This window comes from Magallana gigas, chromosome 7 (genome assembly GCF_963853765.1).
Source record: "Magallana gigas chromosome 7, xbMagGiga1.1, whole genome shotgun sequence".
In the NCBI taxonomy this organism is placed as follows: Eukaryota; Metazoa; Mollusca; class Bivalvia; order Ostreida; family Ostreidae; genus Magallana; species Magallana gigas.
This window is the reverse complement of record NC_088859.1, coordinates 8161791-8177946: the sequence shown is the minus strand read 5'-3', so window position 1 is coordinate 8177946 and position 16156 is coordinate 8161791. Positions and strand designations below refer to the sequence as shown.

Sequence of the window (16156 nt, the reverse complement as noted above, 5' to 3'; positions counted from 1 at the left end):
GGGAGCCCCGATATATATTGATGCAATCAAAATATCTTTAACTACATGTATATATCAAGCAAGGGTCGTACCTTGTTTGAAAGCTTTCCTTGGGTTTGGAGATAAACCGTATTCGATGAAGACAGATACACAGAGAGAAAACGTCTGCCATTCTTATTAAGTTTGGCTTGAGCCAAAAAATAAATTGATAAGCAAACTGCATTGTTAAAAGGGGTATACGGAATGTACCCCTGGTTGATTAATTACTTGCCTGGGAGTTTCAATTAATTTAACCTTGTGGTCATAAAGAAACGTTTTCTTTATCTGGACGATGTTGATTAATCTCCTACCCCACAAAAGAATCCACTTGTTGCCCCTAATAGCTTCTCAACAACTAACGCAGTGATAGAAGTTACGCTGATATATAGATGAGGGGAGACAGCTATAAACAATTCAAATTGTGAAGTCCTAGATGCCAACATAATGGAAGGCTGAAGAAAGAAAAAATCAAGGCTTATCGCACTACAGGGGTACACAGACTCTAACACCCAGGGTAGTCGGGTGGGTACTGTTTTTCGGGTACCAACCTCGTGGGACTTTCGCCTTGAAATCAACGACACCCTACAATTATTTAAAGAAACACCAGAAAACATTTGTGAGTATCGGTTGAAAACTTGAGAAATTTGCCAGAAGATCGTTCTTGAAAATTCCTATTTAATCAGTCAGTTTTCGGTCATGGAATTGAGTTTGCGTCACTTTTACAGAAAGATGTTGACGCTTTCCGTCGGTCACGTGGTTTGTCTTTTGGCGTTAGTAGGGGGTGTTTCCAGCTGTTCTAACCCCGGAGTGGCGACTCTTAACGATAAAACACGGTACTCTGACGTCATAGTTACCGGTTCCATTGAATCAAAGGTGGGAGATGGTAAATACAGTCTGACTGTGGATTGTGTTCTCAAAGACAGCGGGGCTGATATCCCGGGTGCCCTGAATATATCAGGGGTGGGTAAGTTAGGGAAATATCAGCATACATGTACTTAGTACCTCTATGAGCATTAACTAAGACATAACGCTATTCCATACTAGTATCTTACTCAAGTCGGGTTATCAGAAAAAATCAAAACTTCCGAGCTGAAGAGAATTTCTTCAATATGCAGAGTTATATTCTGAATGTTTAGAAAAACACGAATTTAGAATTGATTACAACAGGGCTTTCTTTGTAATATTGTTATTCCAGAGACCGAGGAAGGTGGAATGTGTTTTGTTAGCGAGATATCGGAGGGCAAGAAGTGGGTGCTGTTTCTATCCAGTTTCTATTCTATGAGGTACAAAGAGGAACCGTATGAAGACTACAGTCGTATTGTACAGACAGGCTGCGATCTCCAAGTCAAAAGCTCCCTACCGCTGGGTAAGGGTTGAGAATGCGAGATGTTGGAATAAATTCCATACATGTATACATCTAGATTCGATAAGACATGGTATTTTGTCAAACAAAAATTTCTGTATTCAAAGAAAAAAGTGAGAAAAGTTGGGTTTTTTTGGATTTAAATTCTAAGTGATTCCATTTTCAATTGAATTTCTGGGAGTTGATTTTAATCAACTCTCCTATGCAGTTACTCAGACAAAACAGTGTTTGTGAAACAGTGTTTGGACCTCAGCACAAATCATCGCTGCTGATAAGACTTAGTTCTTGAAAATAATTGATAAATTCGATGTAATGTATGCTAAAGCATTGTTTTTCAAGAAAACTTATTTATAAATACCTTAAAAATAGTCAGATTTTAAAAGGAACGAACAATTTAGATTTTTTTGTAGTCGTATGTATTCCTACGCCAGAGTTCAATATAGTCTCGTTCAACTTGACGCTCGGCTGTCTCCGTAAATCTCCGACAAGCAGAGAGTCTCTCTTGCTTGTCGGAAATATACGGTGTCAGCCGAGCGTTTGGTTGAACGAGACTAGAGTTCAATATTGCTTGGATCCATACAATTTTCGAGAAATATTTCTATTACTGATACATAGTTTGATTGAATTAATTTTATCTTTAAATATTATTTAACATGATTCATATGGGAGTTTCTCGACATTCTTGTCGAAAAAGTCCAAAAATTCATATTATAAAAATGTGCGTAATTCAAATACAAATTAGAAACCACATGTACTTGTCATGCAAAATAACATATCATTGATTTTAAAATAAATAAACATCGACAAAATCAACTCCCGAGAGTTCTTCGGTACTTTGATTAAAGACACATCTTTATCATAAAAACCGATTACAAAAAACAATTCATATTTTAGATAGCATTATGGAAAAAATAAATTAATTTCAAGATAGTACAGTTAATAAACGTAAAATAAAATTTTGAAGATTGAAATTATAAACTTGAAAATTATAAATTCGGAAAGCGCTTAATTTGATTTTCAAACAAAATACGAGAAAAATGTGTTCATCAAATAAAGTACACGTACATATAAATTAATTAAAGAATATAATATTATACACCCTTTAGATTTTCATTGTATAAAAGAATTATTTAATTATGTCTGTTGTACTCTTGTTGAATCTTATATTTTTCTTAAGAAGCTCATTATGTGTAATTGTCAAAATATTTGACATTTTTAAAACAATTCCTGAACAATTCATTAGTTTAAACTAGTTTAACTCATATTCAATATAAGTTTAAATTGTAGCTAGAAAAATATATGATCAAGTATTAAAAAAATATCAACATAATAATTGCATGGAACGCATAACACGAAACTGTACATTTTTGATGGTATTTAAGTTTAAGCAAGGGATAGACGACATGGTTTCATTTTTGCTTCAGGTGGTGTGTCCAAAAATTGCGAGGACGTGGTTACCCGAGCTTGCCCCACCCAACCCCCGATTGTCCACACAAAAAGTGAGAACAAATTATTTTACATTTTCTAGTGTCTTTGTGTTGTGATAACACCACGAATCAAATTTATAACGTATAGATCAATATATTTCGGCAATGACGCAAATTAATTACATACTGCTTGTTAGGACGCAAGCGGGATTTTCGAAATGAAAATACTCTTAATTAAAGGGGCATGGTCACGATTTTGGTCAAATTTTGTTTTTATGTTTTTATTATTTACAATGCTTAGAAATACATTTCTAATGATTAAATTAAATTTGAGTGTCATTCGTAGAGTTATAAGCAAGATACAGGATAAACAATTCTTTAACTAGTGCCCTGTTTTTGTTTACATAGGTTCAATATACCAGTAAAAAAAAATTCCAGCTTATTTGTCTATCTTTTTATATATTTTAAGCATAGATTAACAGTTCCTAACGTTTAACACATTGGTTTTAGGTTTAAAACTGAAATTTTCACTTCAAAGTTTAAATTGTAAACAAACGCTTTGTTTACATAGCGAAGAATTTCAAGCTCTGTAACTTGCTTATAACTCAACAAATGACACTCAAATTTCGGTTGCCTATTAAAAATGCCTTCCCGATGGATTGTAAATATTAAAATCGGAAAAATAATTTTTGACCAAAATCGTGACCATGCCCCTTTAAAAATGTCAATAATTTAATATTTAATCGAAGAATTGCTGAAAAGTTTATGAGGAATCATTTTTTGGATATTCATAAGTTGATTATAACGGTTGTGGCGTGCCCTTAGAGCTTTATTGGATTTGACCACCCCGACCATAATATTCCCCTCAAAATGCGCACAAAATTATTCCTTGAATAAAATCAAACGCCAGGCACGTGGACAACTCCTTTCCCCATCCATATTTATTTTGTTCGATCGTTTTTTTTTCTTGTATATCACATTCATAGGTACATGCAAAGAAAAACGAACTGCTGGTCTCTCCACTTCAGTTTGAAGAGCTTAAAGGGGCATGGTCACGATTTTGGTCAAAAATTATTTTTCAGATGTTAATCCTTACAATGCTTCAGAAAGGCATTTTTAATAGGCAACAGAAATTTGAGTGTCATTTGTTGAGTTATAAGCGAGTTACAGGGCTTGAAATTCGTGAGCCCTGTATCTTGCTCGTATCTCTACGAATGACTCTCAAATTTTATTTGATCATTAGAAATGGATTTCTAAAGCATTGTAAATAATAAAAACATAAAAATAGAATTTGACCAAAATCGTGACCATGCCCCTTTAAACAAATGATATGTATACATGTAAAGTTCACACAAGATCAAATATTTTAAGATGCGAGGTAATTGGTTTGTTTTGGGTTATATTTTTTCGGGAACTTTGTTAGAACAAATCGTCGAGCATTAACGCGTAGTACAATGAGTACTCTTATTGTTATTGCGAAGGATGTCCCTCTCATTTCCTAAAATGCCGCAAACGTGTACTCTATCAATTAAGCGGACACTGATTTCTCAACTAGTTAAAGTAGATTTGGATGTGCATATTTCAGACTGAACTTTGAATATGCATGCCATTTAGCGGTAGCTACTTTCCGCCAAAATATGATACATTTAGTTTTACTTGAATATCTTAATACTAGTTTATCATGTGGATCTATGGATTTTTTTGTTCATAAATTAAAAGCTAACTGTCTTTCATTAATGACAATACAAATTACATTAGACATAAGTTTCTAAAGATTGCACTCTACATCATGTAATTAACCTCGGCTGTGATATACATATACAGCGGTGTTCATGTACCCACATTGAATTGCCATTGATTACAAATACTCAGTCACAAAAAAATACCGGTGCACTATATTTTCTTTGGAAGGATGAAATTTAGTAAGCCTAGTTCAGAATCTAGCCACAAATTATAAGAAAAATGTAAATCGTTAACCCAATAATCTTGAACATGTCATTAACAGGAACCAAGAGACCTAGAATAACCACCACTACTACCACTGTCACCAGTAGGTCAGTGGGCCAGGGGATGGGGAGTGGTGGCAGACGGTTGGTGCAGACGCCCCGACCTGGAGGAATGGGGACTCAGAACAAGTCTTCTCTCCATTTACAGAGCTCTGTGCTGATACTACTGAATGTCTTTTTATTCGTTCACTTCAGGACATAATGTGTATACTATCCACAGGAACATTATGACAGATGTTTGGAAAGAGGAAGGACATAAATATCTGTGATTATTTTTTCATTTTTTATATTACATCAATTGTTGTTGGTAAAATAAAACAGAAAACCGTTTTTTCATATTTAATATATTTTATTTAACAAAAAAGACCAAAGATTTATAAAGAAAACTTCCTCCTGCTTGTTTCCATTTCTTTCCTCTGAAAAAAGAAGAAGAAAAAAACATTTAAAAGTATTTTCAATCCCAGAGCAACAAAATACAGGTACCTAAAATCATCCACAATTCAAGAATGATAACTCTTACCTTGTGCACCCACTCATATTCTCCATACTTTGAGTCAAAAGTTCCTTTCTGCAAGGACCGAAGCTTTAGGGTAAATCTTGGACCCAAATCCTTTAATCCAACCCTTTTATTGTTTCTAAAGACGTATCTGTTAAAATAAATACATAATATTGGATGAATACTTGATAGAATCTTTATTCATTCATAGAATAATTTCTGATCGGTTATATTAATCATCCTTTCATCTATGTCATAACCTGGATGAAGGGTGCAAATACCAAGTAAAACATTGGATCTCAGCCTAAATCTTCATCTCTATCATATACTATGAATAATGAAAGATAGACAGGCACAGATTTAATTACTATATAGTTTAATATTGAAATTACTAGTAAAAATTTTTTGCCTTGTACACTGTACTTGGAAAAAGCCCTTAGAGCCATGTATCCCATCATGGACAAAAAATTAAACTCATGAGTGGGAATTCACACAATTAAGATTCTATAATACCAACCTATGATGCCTAAAGAAAATAAAGTCCCTCTGGTTATGGAAAGTGACCACTCTCCGTCCCTGGAACTGTGGGTCATGTGGAAATAACGAGGCAAACACCCTCCCAACAGAATGGCCAAGTCGTGTCCCAAAGTTATTCAGGATTAACTCTGGTTTATGTTTACTCATTTCTCCAACTCTCTGAAAGAAATGTTTAAATTAATTGTTTGAACTTTTAAAAGAACACTCTTTCATATATTAGCAGAATGACAAAAGGTAATTGTAAGCTTCTGTAATTGTAAATGTACAAAAGAACTTGATTAAATGATACAAAATCATGCAAAAGTAAAGCATTTGTTTGTAAATCAAAAAATTATTTTGTGCTTTTGGACATCAACTTTCATGGATTTAGAAAAATTCACATTTTGAAGGAAATAAAAAAATTCTTTTTTTTTTGGATTTTGTAAAAGATCTATCTCGAAATCCATGAAAATATATCCTCAACAAATAAGTGTAACTTCAGTAATGCACTGCTCTGCTAGTAATAACCAAAACTGAAAGAGGTTGTTATCCGATACCTTTATCTCTGTGGTAAGCCGGACGCTGCTGAGTTTGAAATGTAATGTGGGGCCCTCAGGCAGGTGAGTGATGACTAATCCATCTCACACAGGGTTAAGAAAAAGATGCAAATTGCTGCTTCATTCAAATTTTAACATTGGTGTATAGTATTTACATGTACAGTATCTCTCATTTATTCAAAACTCCTGGAATACTTGTAAACACCTGCTGTTGAACTAACCTTCATTTTATAGAAATTTGCTTACTAGGCTTTATTGAGCTGGCGACCAACTGATCATCTCTAAGGGCCCAATCACATGACATATGATGAAAGGCATTTTAGAGGACTTGCTTTGACCTTCACTTCTGACTTAAAAATGTGGAATTTGACATAGAACTATCCGCAAACCCCCTTATTTACAGACAGTCTTCACTAGATTTGGCCAAGGGGAGTGAAATTATAATCCAAAACAGGATTTTAAAGAAATCTGCTAATTCAGATATTCGCCTAGATTTGTGGTTCAGCGTCACTGCAAAACTTTTACCCAAAAACACTCTTTGCATTAGCCAGACAGTAGCTTAGAAACTGTGTTTAAGGTCACTGTACAATCTTTGACCTTTGTGGGTAGAGTATGCTACAGATTGGTCCAAGAGGAGAAAATATATTGTTATTAAGACAAGGATTCTACACACAATTCTTCTATTACCATGATCTTATACCTAAAAAGTTGGTTCAAAGTCACTGCACATCCTTTCCCCATAAGGCACTCTGTAGATGAAGTATAAGCAAGGTTGGGTCAAGGGGAGAGAGAATATGCTCTGGGCAAATGATGTGGGATGGAAAGGCTCATAACTATAGGGCGCCAGCAGAGCTGGACTCTTAGTAACACATAAACAAAGGATACTGGGTTCCTTTCGGTCTTCATTCACAATAATGATGTCTGTATAACCCCTCTCCTTTGCCTGTGGGATGATTTTCTTTAAATCCAATCCTCTCCTGTACTTGATCTCTGAGTTTGGGATTGTTAGTTTTAATTCTTTACAAAATTTGTTTGTCCTCTGGAATAAAAGACAATTAAAACTGGTAATAAATAAACAGTACTATACATATAATATGCAATGTTTAGTGGGGGTGATTTTTTTTTCCTAATTTGACTTTATTGAATCTAATTGGAACTATTTCACCAAGAGAGAGGACTTTCAATATGGTGTAATAATGTGTTTGATCACACAAGTTGAAGGTGATTCTGGCCACTTAAAATATGCAGTGGTTTTTGCAGGCATGTCTAGAGTAGAACAAGGTTTATTGATGTCTCAATTCATCCCCCCCCATTTCTTTATTGCAGTAGACATATGTCTTAAAGACTCTAGAACTACTTAAAGCTACTCACCAGACAAGGTCTATCACAAGTGGTTATTAGTATTTGTGGTGATGTTTCTCTGTTGAAATATGTGGCCAGCTCATCTTGGGCTTCATCCAACATTACCTACATTTAGGTGTACGTACAAATATAATCCAGTACTCTGCATAAGGCATCTTAGATATCTTTACCATGATAAGATCCAGTTGAGAACTTATAAAAATATTGACCACAAATCTATAACAGTGTTTAGTAAGATCGCAAAGCTATAACAGTGTTTATTAATTATATTATAATGAAAAAAGAGGTTTAGATGGTCCAAAACAGTCAAGGCCCTGAGCCTTTTTGATGATATTTGCTACAAGGATTGACTGATGACCTCACCTCTGTGTCCTCGGTGTTGACCATAGTTTCGTCTTTTACTCTCATGCTCTCTATGGTTTTTGGCACTTGCTTAGGTGGAGCCTGATTGAAAGACATAAACACATCAATATACTACATGCTATAACAAAATATGAGTAGAGTTAAATAGAGATGTTCCAATCATCGATTATAATCGAAAATCGATCGATTGTTATCGCATTCTAAGCTCTCGATCTTAAAAGGTTTCATTACGATTAATCGGTAAAAGTTTTTTTCCCTTTCAACGAGCACATATCATAAACAGAATATTTTAGACCCGAACTATCTAAACCCAAAAAAGGCGCGCGGTCTGAAAATGGCTGACATGTCAAACGAGCTCGATAACCCGGGAAATATAGCACATTCTAGAATTTGGACGTATTTTGGTTTCAAGAAAATTAATGTTGGACTGCCTACAAAGGAAAATCTTTTAAATATAGTTTTTTTATCGCTAGAAATACTAAGTAAATCAAATTACGAAAGTCTAGTAATGAGTCTGTTCATTGTAACTTGTTTATTTACATTTATTTAGCACTACACTATAAAATATAAAAATTTCCGATTATAATCGATAATTAGTTAGTTGCGGGAAACCAATTATCGATTATGAAAATCTCACCGATTCCCATCACTAGAGTTAAACTATATTAACTGCAATACATGTACCTCTTCTCCCATGCTCTCTGCTTCCTTTTTCTTCCTTTGCTTCTCTTTTAGTTTTGCCTGTGTGAACATATATGAACATATATTTAATAATATTCAAACTGTGCATACTCTTAAATTAACATCATATAACATGTTTTACAGGGCGTTTTCCAAATCAGTGTGTTTCCCATATAAAAGACTCAAAACAACACTTTATCAAATCCATGACAAACAAATAATACATGATGAATTGCGACTTAATTCGGGCTTTATTACCTTTCTCTTCTCAACTCGGAGTTTCTTGTACATTTCATTTCGTAGAATTTTGTTTTTGATACGCGAAATATTTGGTTTCGGAATTTTTTGGACATCTTCTGTGACATCCTTTTGGTTTTCTTCTTCCACGTTTTCCACTTTCATCTTTTTGGGAGCAATTCGAGGTATAGAATAGGGTACTTTTTATATCCTATAACCAGGTACTATAACCAGGATGTGCGCATGCGTGAACCAACTTTCCATCGGGATCGGTAAACGATTGGGAGGAAATTCGAAAGCTATTTGGAGGAACTTCGAACTGATATATGTGCAATTTAAAAATGCGATTTTTATATGAAAAATATGATCAGAAGTGATAAAAATGTTATGTACATCAGATTTTACACCAAAAAATTAAATAAATAATTGAGAGAACAATCAAAATCAATGTTACAGGAAAACAACAGGCACTTAGCATCGGAGGGGGGGGGGGTTGGAATGGGGGCAGGGACAGGGGGACGGGACTGCCCCCCCCCCCCCTCCAGCACACGTTTTCTCGCAGCAAATATTTTTCTTGGATTTATTTATAAAAAAGTAAATTAACATACAGTTGCACCCCCCCCCCCCCCCCCAATGTTTTTGGGACCATGTAAAATTTGAAATGAAAGAGAGGAAATAAACTGTGAAATTGAAGTTAAAGGTACACTTAGCCCCCTACCCCCCCCCCCCCCCCCCCACGGATTAGGATTTTCAATTATTTAAAAAGTATTTTTGAGTTGGGTTTTTTTTTTCAAGGCAAGATTGGATGAGTCTACCCTCAACCCACTTTGCTACGATGCTAGGTGCCTGAACAAAATATCATGGTTTCATTACATACATGTATGCTAGTATAAAGACTTTATGTGAACCAATATTATCTCGTGCATTGTTCCATTCACCAGGTTCTACAAATACCTTAGTCCAAAATAAATAAAAAAATCAAAGACTACTGGAGGGGAAGAAAGAAGAAATCTATTTCCTTTTTTTTTTACTCAGGAGCTATTTTGCTGGGGGGGGGGGGTATTAGGGGTGAACAGGTCACTGACCCCTTGTAGATCTACCCATGACCTATCACCAGGGTCTGTATACACATAACCAGGGTCCGCATGCCCATCATAATTGTCTCCAGGGTCAGAGTACGTATCACCAGAGTCTGTGTGCCCATCACCAGGGTCTGTATACCCATAACAGGGCCAGTATACCCATCAACAGGGTCTCCATACCTATCACCAGGGTCAGAGTACGTATCACCAGAGTCTGTGTGCCCATCACCAGAGTCTGTACACCTATAACCAGGGTCAGTATACCCATCACCAGGGTCTTCATACCTATCACCAGGGTCAGAGAACGTATCACCAGGGTCTGTGTGCCCTTCACCAGAGTCTTTACACCCATAACCAGGGCCAGTATACCCATCACCAGGGTCTCCATACCTATCACCAGGGTCAGAGAACGTATCACCAGGGTCTGTGTGCCCTTCACCAGAGTCTGTACACCCATAACCAGGGCCAGTATACCCATCACCAGGGTCTCCATACCTATCACCAGGGTCAGAGTACGTACCACCAGAGTCTGTGTACCCATCACCAGGGTCTGTATACCCATAACAGGGCCAGTATACCCATCACCAGGGTCTCCATACCTATCACCAGGGTCAGAGTACGTATCACCAGAGTCTGTGTGCCCATCACCAGAGTCTGTATACCCATAACCAGGGCCAGTATACCCATCACCAGGGTCTCCATACCTATCACCAGGGTCAGAGTACGTGTCACCAGAGTTTGTGTGCCCATCACCAGGGTCTGGATACCCATAACCAGGGTCAGTATACCCATCACCAGGGTCTCCATACCTATCAACAGGGTCAGAGTACGTATCACCAGAGTCTGTGTGCCCATCACAAGGGTCTGTATACACATAACCGGGGCCAGTATACCCATCACCAGGGTCTCCATACCTATCACCAGGGTCAGAGTACGTATCACTAGAGTCTGTGTGCCCTTCACCAGAGTCTGTACACCCATAACCAGGGCCAGTATACCCATCACCAGGGTCTTCATACCTATCACCAGGGTCAGAGTACGTGTCACCAGAGTCTGTGTGCCAATCACCAGAGTCTGTATACCCATAACAGGGCAAGTATACCCATCACCAGGGTCTCCATGCCTATCACCAGTGTCAAAGTACGTATCACCAGAGTCTGTGTGCCCAACACCAGGGTCTGTATACCCATAACAGGGCCAGTATACCCATCACCAGGGTCTCCATACCTATCACCAGGGTCAGAGTACGTGTCACCAGAGTCTGTGTGCCCATCACCAGAGTCTGTACACCCATAACCAGGGCCAGTGTACCCATCACCAGGGTCTCCATACCTATCACCAGGGTCAGAGTACGTGTAACCAGAGTTTGTGTGCCCATCACCAGGGTCTGGATACCCATAACCAGGGTCAGTATACCTATCACCAGGGTCTCCATACCTATCACCAGGGTCAGAGTACGTATCACCAGAGTCTGTGTGCCCATCACCAGGGTCTGTATACCCATAACCAGGGCCAGTATACCCATCACCAGGGTCTCCATACCTATCACCAGGGTCAGAGTACGTATCACCAGAGTCTGTGTGCCCATCACCAGAGTCTGTATACCCATAACAGGGCAAGTATACCCATCACCAGGGTCTCCATGCCTATCACCAGGGTCAGAGTACGTATCACCAGAGTCTGTGTGCCCATCACCAGGGTCTGTATACCCATAACAGGGCCAGTATACCCATCACCAGGGTCTCCATACCTATCACCAGGGTCAGAGTACGTATCACCAGAGTCTGTGTGCCCATCACCAGAGTCTGTACACCCATAACCAGGGCCAGTATAACCATCACCAGGGTCTCCATACCTATCACCAGGGTCAGAGTACGTGTAACCAGAGTCTGTGTGCCCATCACCAGGGTCTGGATACCCATAACCAGGGTCAGTATACCTATCACCAGGGTCTCCATACCTATCACCAGGGTCAAAGTACGTATCACCAGAGTCTGTGTGCCCATCACCAGGGTCTGTATACCCATAACCAGGGCCAGTATACCCATCACCAGGGTCTCCATACCTATCACCAGGGTCAGAGTACGTATCACCAGAGTCTGTGTGCCCTTCACCAGAGTCTGTACACCCATAACCAGGGCCAGTATACCCATCACCAGGGTCTTCATACCTATCACAAGTGTCAGAGTACGTGTCACCAGAGTTTGTGTGCCCATCACCAGGGTCTGGATACCCATAACCAGGGTCAGTATACCCATCACCAGGGTCTTCATACCTATCACCAGGGTCAGAGTACGTATCACCAGAGTCTGTGTGTCCATCACAAGTGTCAGTATACACATAACCAGGGCCAGTATACCCATCACCAAGGTCTCCATACCTATCAACAGGGTCAGAGTACGTATCACCAGAGTCTGTGTGCCCTTCACCAGAGTCTGTACACCCATAACCAGGGCCAGTATACCCATCACCAGGGTCTTCATACCCATCACCAGGGTCAAAGTACGTATCACCAGAGTCTGTATACCCATAACAGGGCCAGTATACCCATCACCAGGGTCTCCATACCTATCACCAGGGTCAGAGTACGTATCACCAGAGTCTGTATGCCCATCACCAGAGTCTGTACACCCATAACCAGGGCCAGTATACCCATCACCAGGGTCTCCATACCTATCACCAGGGTCAGAGTACGTATCACCAGAGTTTGTGTGCCCATCACCAGGGTCTGGATACCCATAACCAGGGTCAGTATACCTATCACCAGGGTCTCCATACCTATCACCAGGGTCAGAGTACGTATCACCAGAGTCTGTGTGCCCATCACCAGAGTCTGTACACCCATAACCAGTGTCAGTATACCCATCACCAGTGTCATCATACCAATCACCAGGGTCAGAGTACGTATCACCAGAGTCTGTGTGCCCATCACCAGAGTCTGTACACCCATAACCAGGGCCAGTATGCCCATCACCAGGGTCTAAATACTTATCACCAGGAATAGTTTACGAATCAATAGGGTCTGTGTGCCCATCATTAGGGTCAGTATATCTATCACAACAGTCAGTGCACTTATCTTCAGGGTTTGTACATCCATTACCTTGATCAGTAGACTTTCACCAGGATAACTGTACCTATTACCTATCACCAGAGTTAGTTTACCTAACGGCCGTGTCAGTGTACGCATCCGTGGGTCTGAGGGCCCATCTCCAAGGTCAGTATACCTATCACAAGAGTCAGTACATTTATCACCGGTATATCTATCACATTCTCTATCACCAGGGTCAGTATACCTATCGACAGAGTCAATGTACGTATCACAAGGGTCTGTAGCCAATCACAGGGGTCAGTATGTATCCATCACCAGAGTCGGTATACACAAACGTGTAGATATTCTAAGGGTCAGCATACGTAACACCAGAATCTCAAAATCTATAACCAGGGTAAGTATAACCATCACCTGAGACAGTATACCTATCACAAGGATCATGAGTGTACGTATCACCAAGGTATGTGTGCTCTTCACCAGGATCAGTATACCTATCACCAGGGTCACTCTACTTATCAACAGGGTCAGTATTACCTGACTCAGGTAATGGATATACAAACCCTAATGATAAGTGCACTGACTGTTGTGTTAGGTATACTGACCCTGGTGATGGGCACACAGACCCTATTGATGCATGCGTACACTATCCTGGTGAAAAGTATTAAGACCCTGGTGAAGGGTAAACTGACCTTTGTTATGAATATACAGACCATGATGATGGGCACACAGACCCTAGTACTACGAACACTGACCCTACTAAAAGGTATAATGACCCAGGTGATATGTTTACAGTTCTGGTGATACGTACTCTGACTCTGGTGATAGGCATTATGACCCTGGTGATAGGTATTGAGACCCGGGTGATGGGTATACTGACTTTGGCTATGGATGTACAGACCCTGGTCATGAGCACACAGACTCTGGTGATGCGTACTCTGACCCTGGTGATAGGTATTGAGACCCTGGTGATGGGTATACTGACCCTGGTTATGGGTGTACAGACCCTGGTGATGGGCACACAAACTCTGGTGATACGTACTCTGACCCTGGTGATAGGTATGGAGACCCTGGTGATGGGTATACTGGCCCTGGTTATGGGTGTACAGACTCTGGTGATGGGCACACAGACTCTGGTGATACGTACTCTGACCCTGCTGATAGGTATGGAGGCCCTGGTGATGGGTATACTGGCCCTGGTTATGGGTATACAGACCCTGGTGATGGGCACACAGACTCTGGTGATACGTACTCTGACCCTGGTGATAGGTATGGAGACCCTGGTGATGGGTATACTGACCCTGGTTATGGGTATCCAGACCCTGGTGATGGGCACACAAACTCTGGTGACACATACTCTGACCCTGGTGATAGGTATGGAGACCCTGGTGATGAGTATACTGGCCCTGGTTATGGGTGTACAGACTCTGGTGATGGGCACACAGACTCTGGTGATACGTACTCTGACCCTGGTGATAGGTATGGAGACCCTGGTGATGGGTATACTGACCCTGGTTATGGGTATCCAGACCCTGGTGATGGGCACACAAACTCTGGTGACACATACTCTGACCCTGGTGATAGGTATGGAGACCCTGGTGATGGGTATACTGGCCCTGGTTATGGGTGTACAGACTCTGGTGATGGGCACACAGACTCTGGTGATACGTACTCTGACCCTGGTGATAGGTATGAAGACCCTGGTGATGGGTATACTGGCCCTGGTTATGTGTATACTGACACTTGTGATGGGCACACAGACTCTGGTGATACGTTCTCTGACCCTGGTGATAGGTATGAAGACCCTGGTGATGGGTATACTGACCCTGGTTATGGGTATCCAGACCCTGGTGATGGGCACACAGACTCTGGTGATACGTACTCTGACCCTGGTGATAGGTATGAAGACCCTGGTGATGGGTATACTGGCCCTGGTTATGGGTGTACAGACTCTGGTGAAGGGCACACAGACCCTGGTGATACGTTCTCTGACCCTGGTGATAGGTATGGAGACCCTGGTGATGGGTATACTGACCCTGGTTATGGGTGTACAGACTCTGGTGATGGGCACACAGACTCTGGTGATACGTACTCTGACCCTGGTGATAGGTATGGAGACCCTGGTGATGGGTATACTAGCCCTGGTTATGGGTGTACAGACTCTGGTGATGGGCACACAGACTCTGGTGATACGTACTCTGACCCTGGAGACCCTGGTGATGGGTATACTGACCCTGGTTATGTGTATACAGACCCTGGTGATAGGTCATGGGTAGATCTACAAGGGGTCAGTGACCTGTTCACCCCTAATACCCCCCCCCCCAACAAAATAGCTCCTGAGTAAAAAAAAAAAAAAGGAAAATAGATTTCTTCTTTCTTCCCCTCCTAGTCTTGGATTTTTTATTTATTTTGGACTAAGGTATTTGTAGAACCTGGTGAATGGAACAATGCACGAGATAATATTGGTTTACATAAAGTCTTTATACTAGCATACATGTTCAGGCACCTAGCATCGTAGCAAAGTGGGTTGAGGGCAGACTCATCCAATCTTGCCTTGAAAAAAAAAACCCAACTCAAAAATACTTTTTAAATAATTGAAAATCCTAATCCGTGGGGGTAGGGGGCTAAGTGTACCTTTAACTTCAATTTCACAGTTTATTTCCTCTCTTTCATTTCAAATTTTACATGGTCCCAAAAACATTGGGGGGGGGGGTGCAACTGTATGTTAATTTCCTTTTTTATAAGTAAATCCAAGAAAAATATTTGCTGCGAGAAAACGTGTGCTGGAGGGGGGGGCAGTCCCGTCCCCCTGTCCCTGCCCCCATTCCAACCCCCCCCCCCCCCCCCTCCGATGCTAAGTGCCTGTTGTTTTCCTGTAACATTGATTTTGATTGTTCTCTCAATTATTTATTTAATTTTTTGGTGTAAAATCTAATGTACATAACATTTTAATCACTTCTGATCATATTTTTCATATAAAAATCGCATTTTTAAATTGCACA

General features: G+C 40.2%; 2 protein-coding genes across 2 annotated transcripts; one reads left to right on the top strand and one right to left on the bottom strand.

Moving 5' to 3' along the window:
- The first annotated feature begins 391 nt into the window (after positions 1–391).
- On the top strand, positions 392–5144 carry LOC105325119 (uncharacterized). Its single transcript, XM_011424511.4, has 5 exons — positions 392–634; positions 744–982; positions 1214–1384; positions 2806–2880; positions 4814–5144. The coding sequence occupies exons 2-5, from the start codon at positions 748–750 to the stop codon at positions 5014–5016; spliced, it is 684 nt and encodes a 227-aa protein (XP_011422813.3). The 5' UTR covers positions 392–634; positions 744–747; the 3' UTR covers positions 5017–5144.
- On the bottom strand, positions 5143–9202 carry LOC105325120 (ribosome production factor 1). Its single transcript, XM_011424512.4, has 9 exons — positions 9048–9202; positions 8793–8849; positions 8109–8189; positions 7755–7850; positions 7269–7422; positions 6384–6466; positions 5828–6006; positions 5335–5461; positions 5143–5230 (listed from the first exon to the last, which is right to left on the bottom strand). Exons 1-9 carry the CDS (start codon positions 9189–9191, stop codon positions 5189–5191), a joined length of 963 nt encoding a protein of 320 aa, XP_011422814.3. The 5' UTR covers positions 9192–9202; the 3' UTR covers positions 5143–5188.
- Between the last annotated feature and the right edge of the window lie 6954 nt (positions 9203–16156).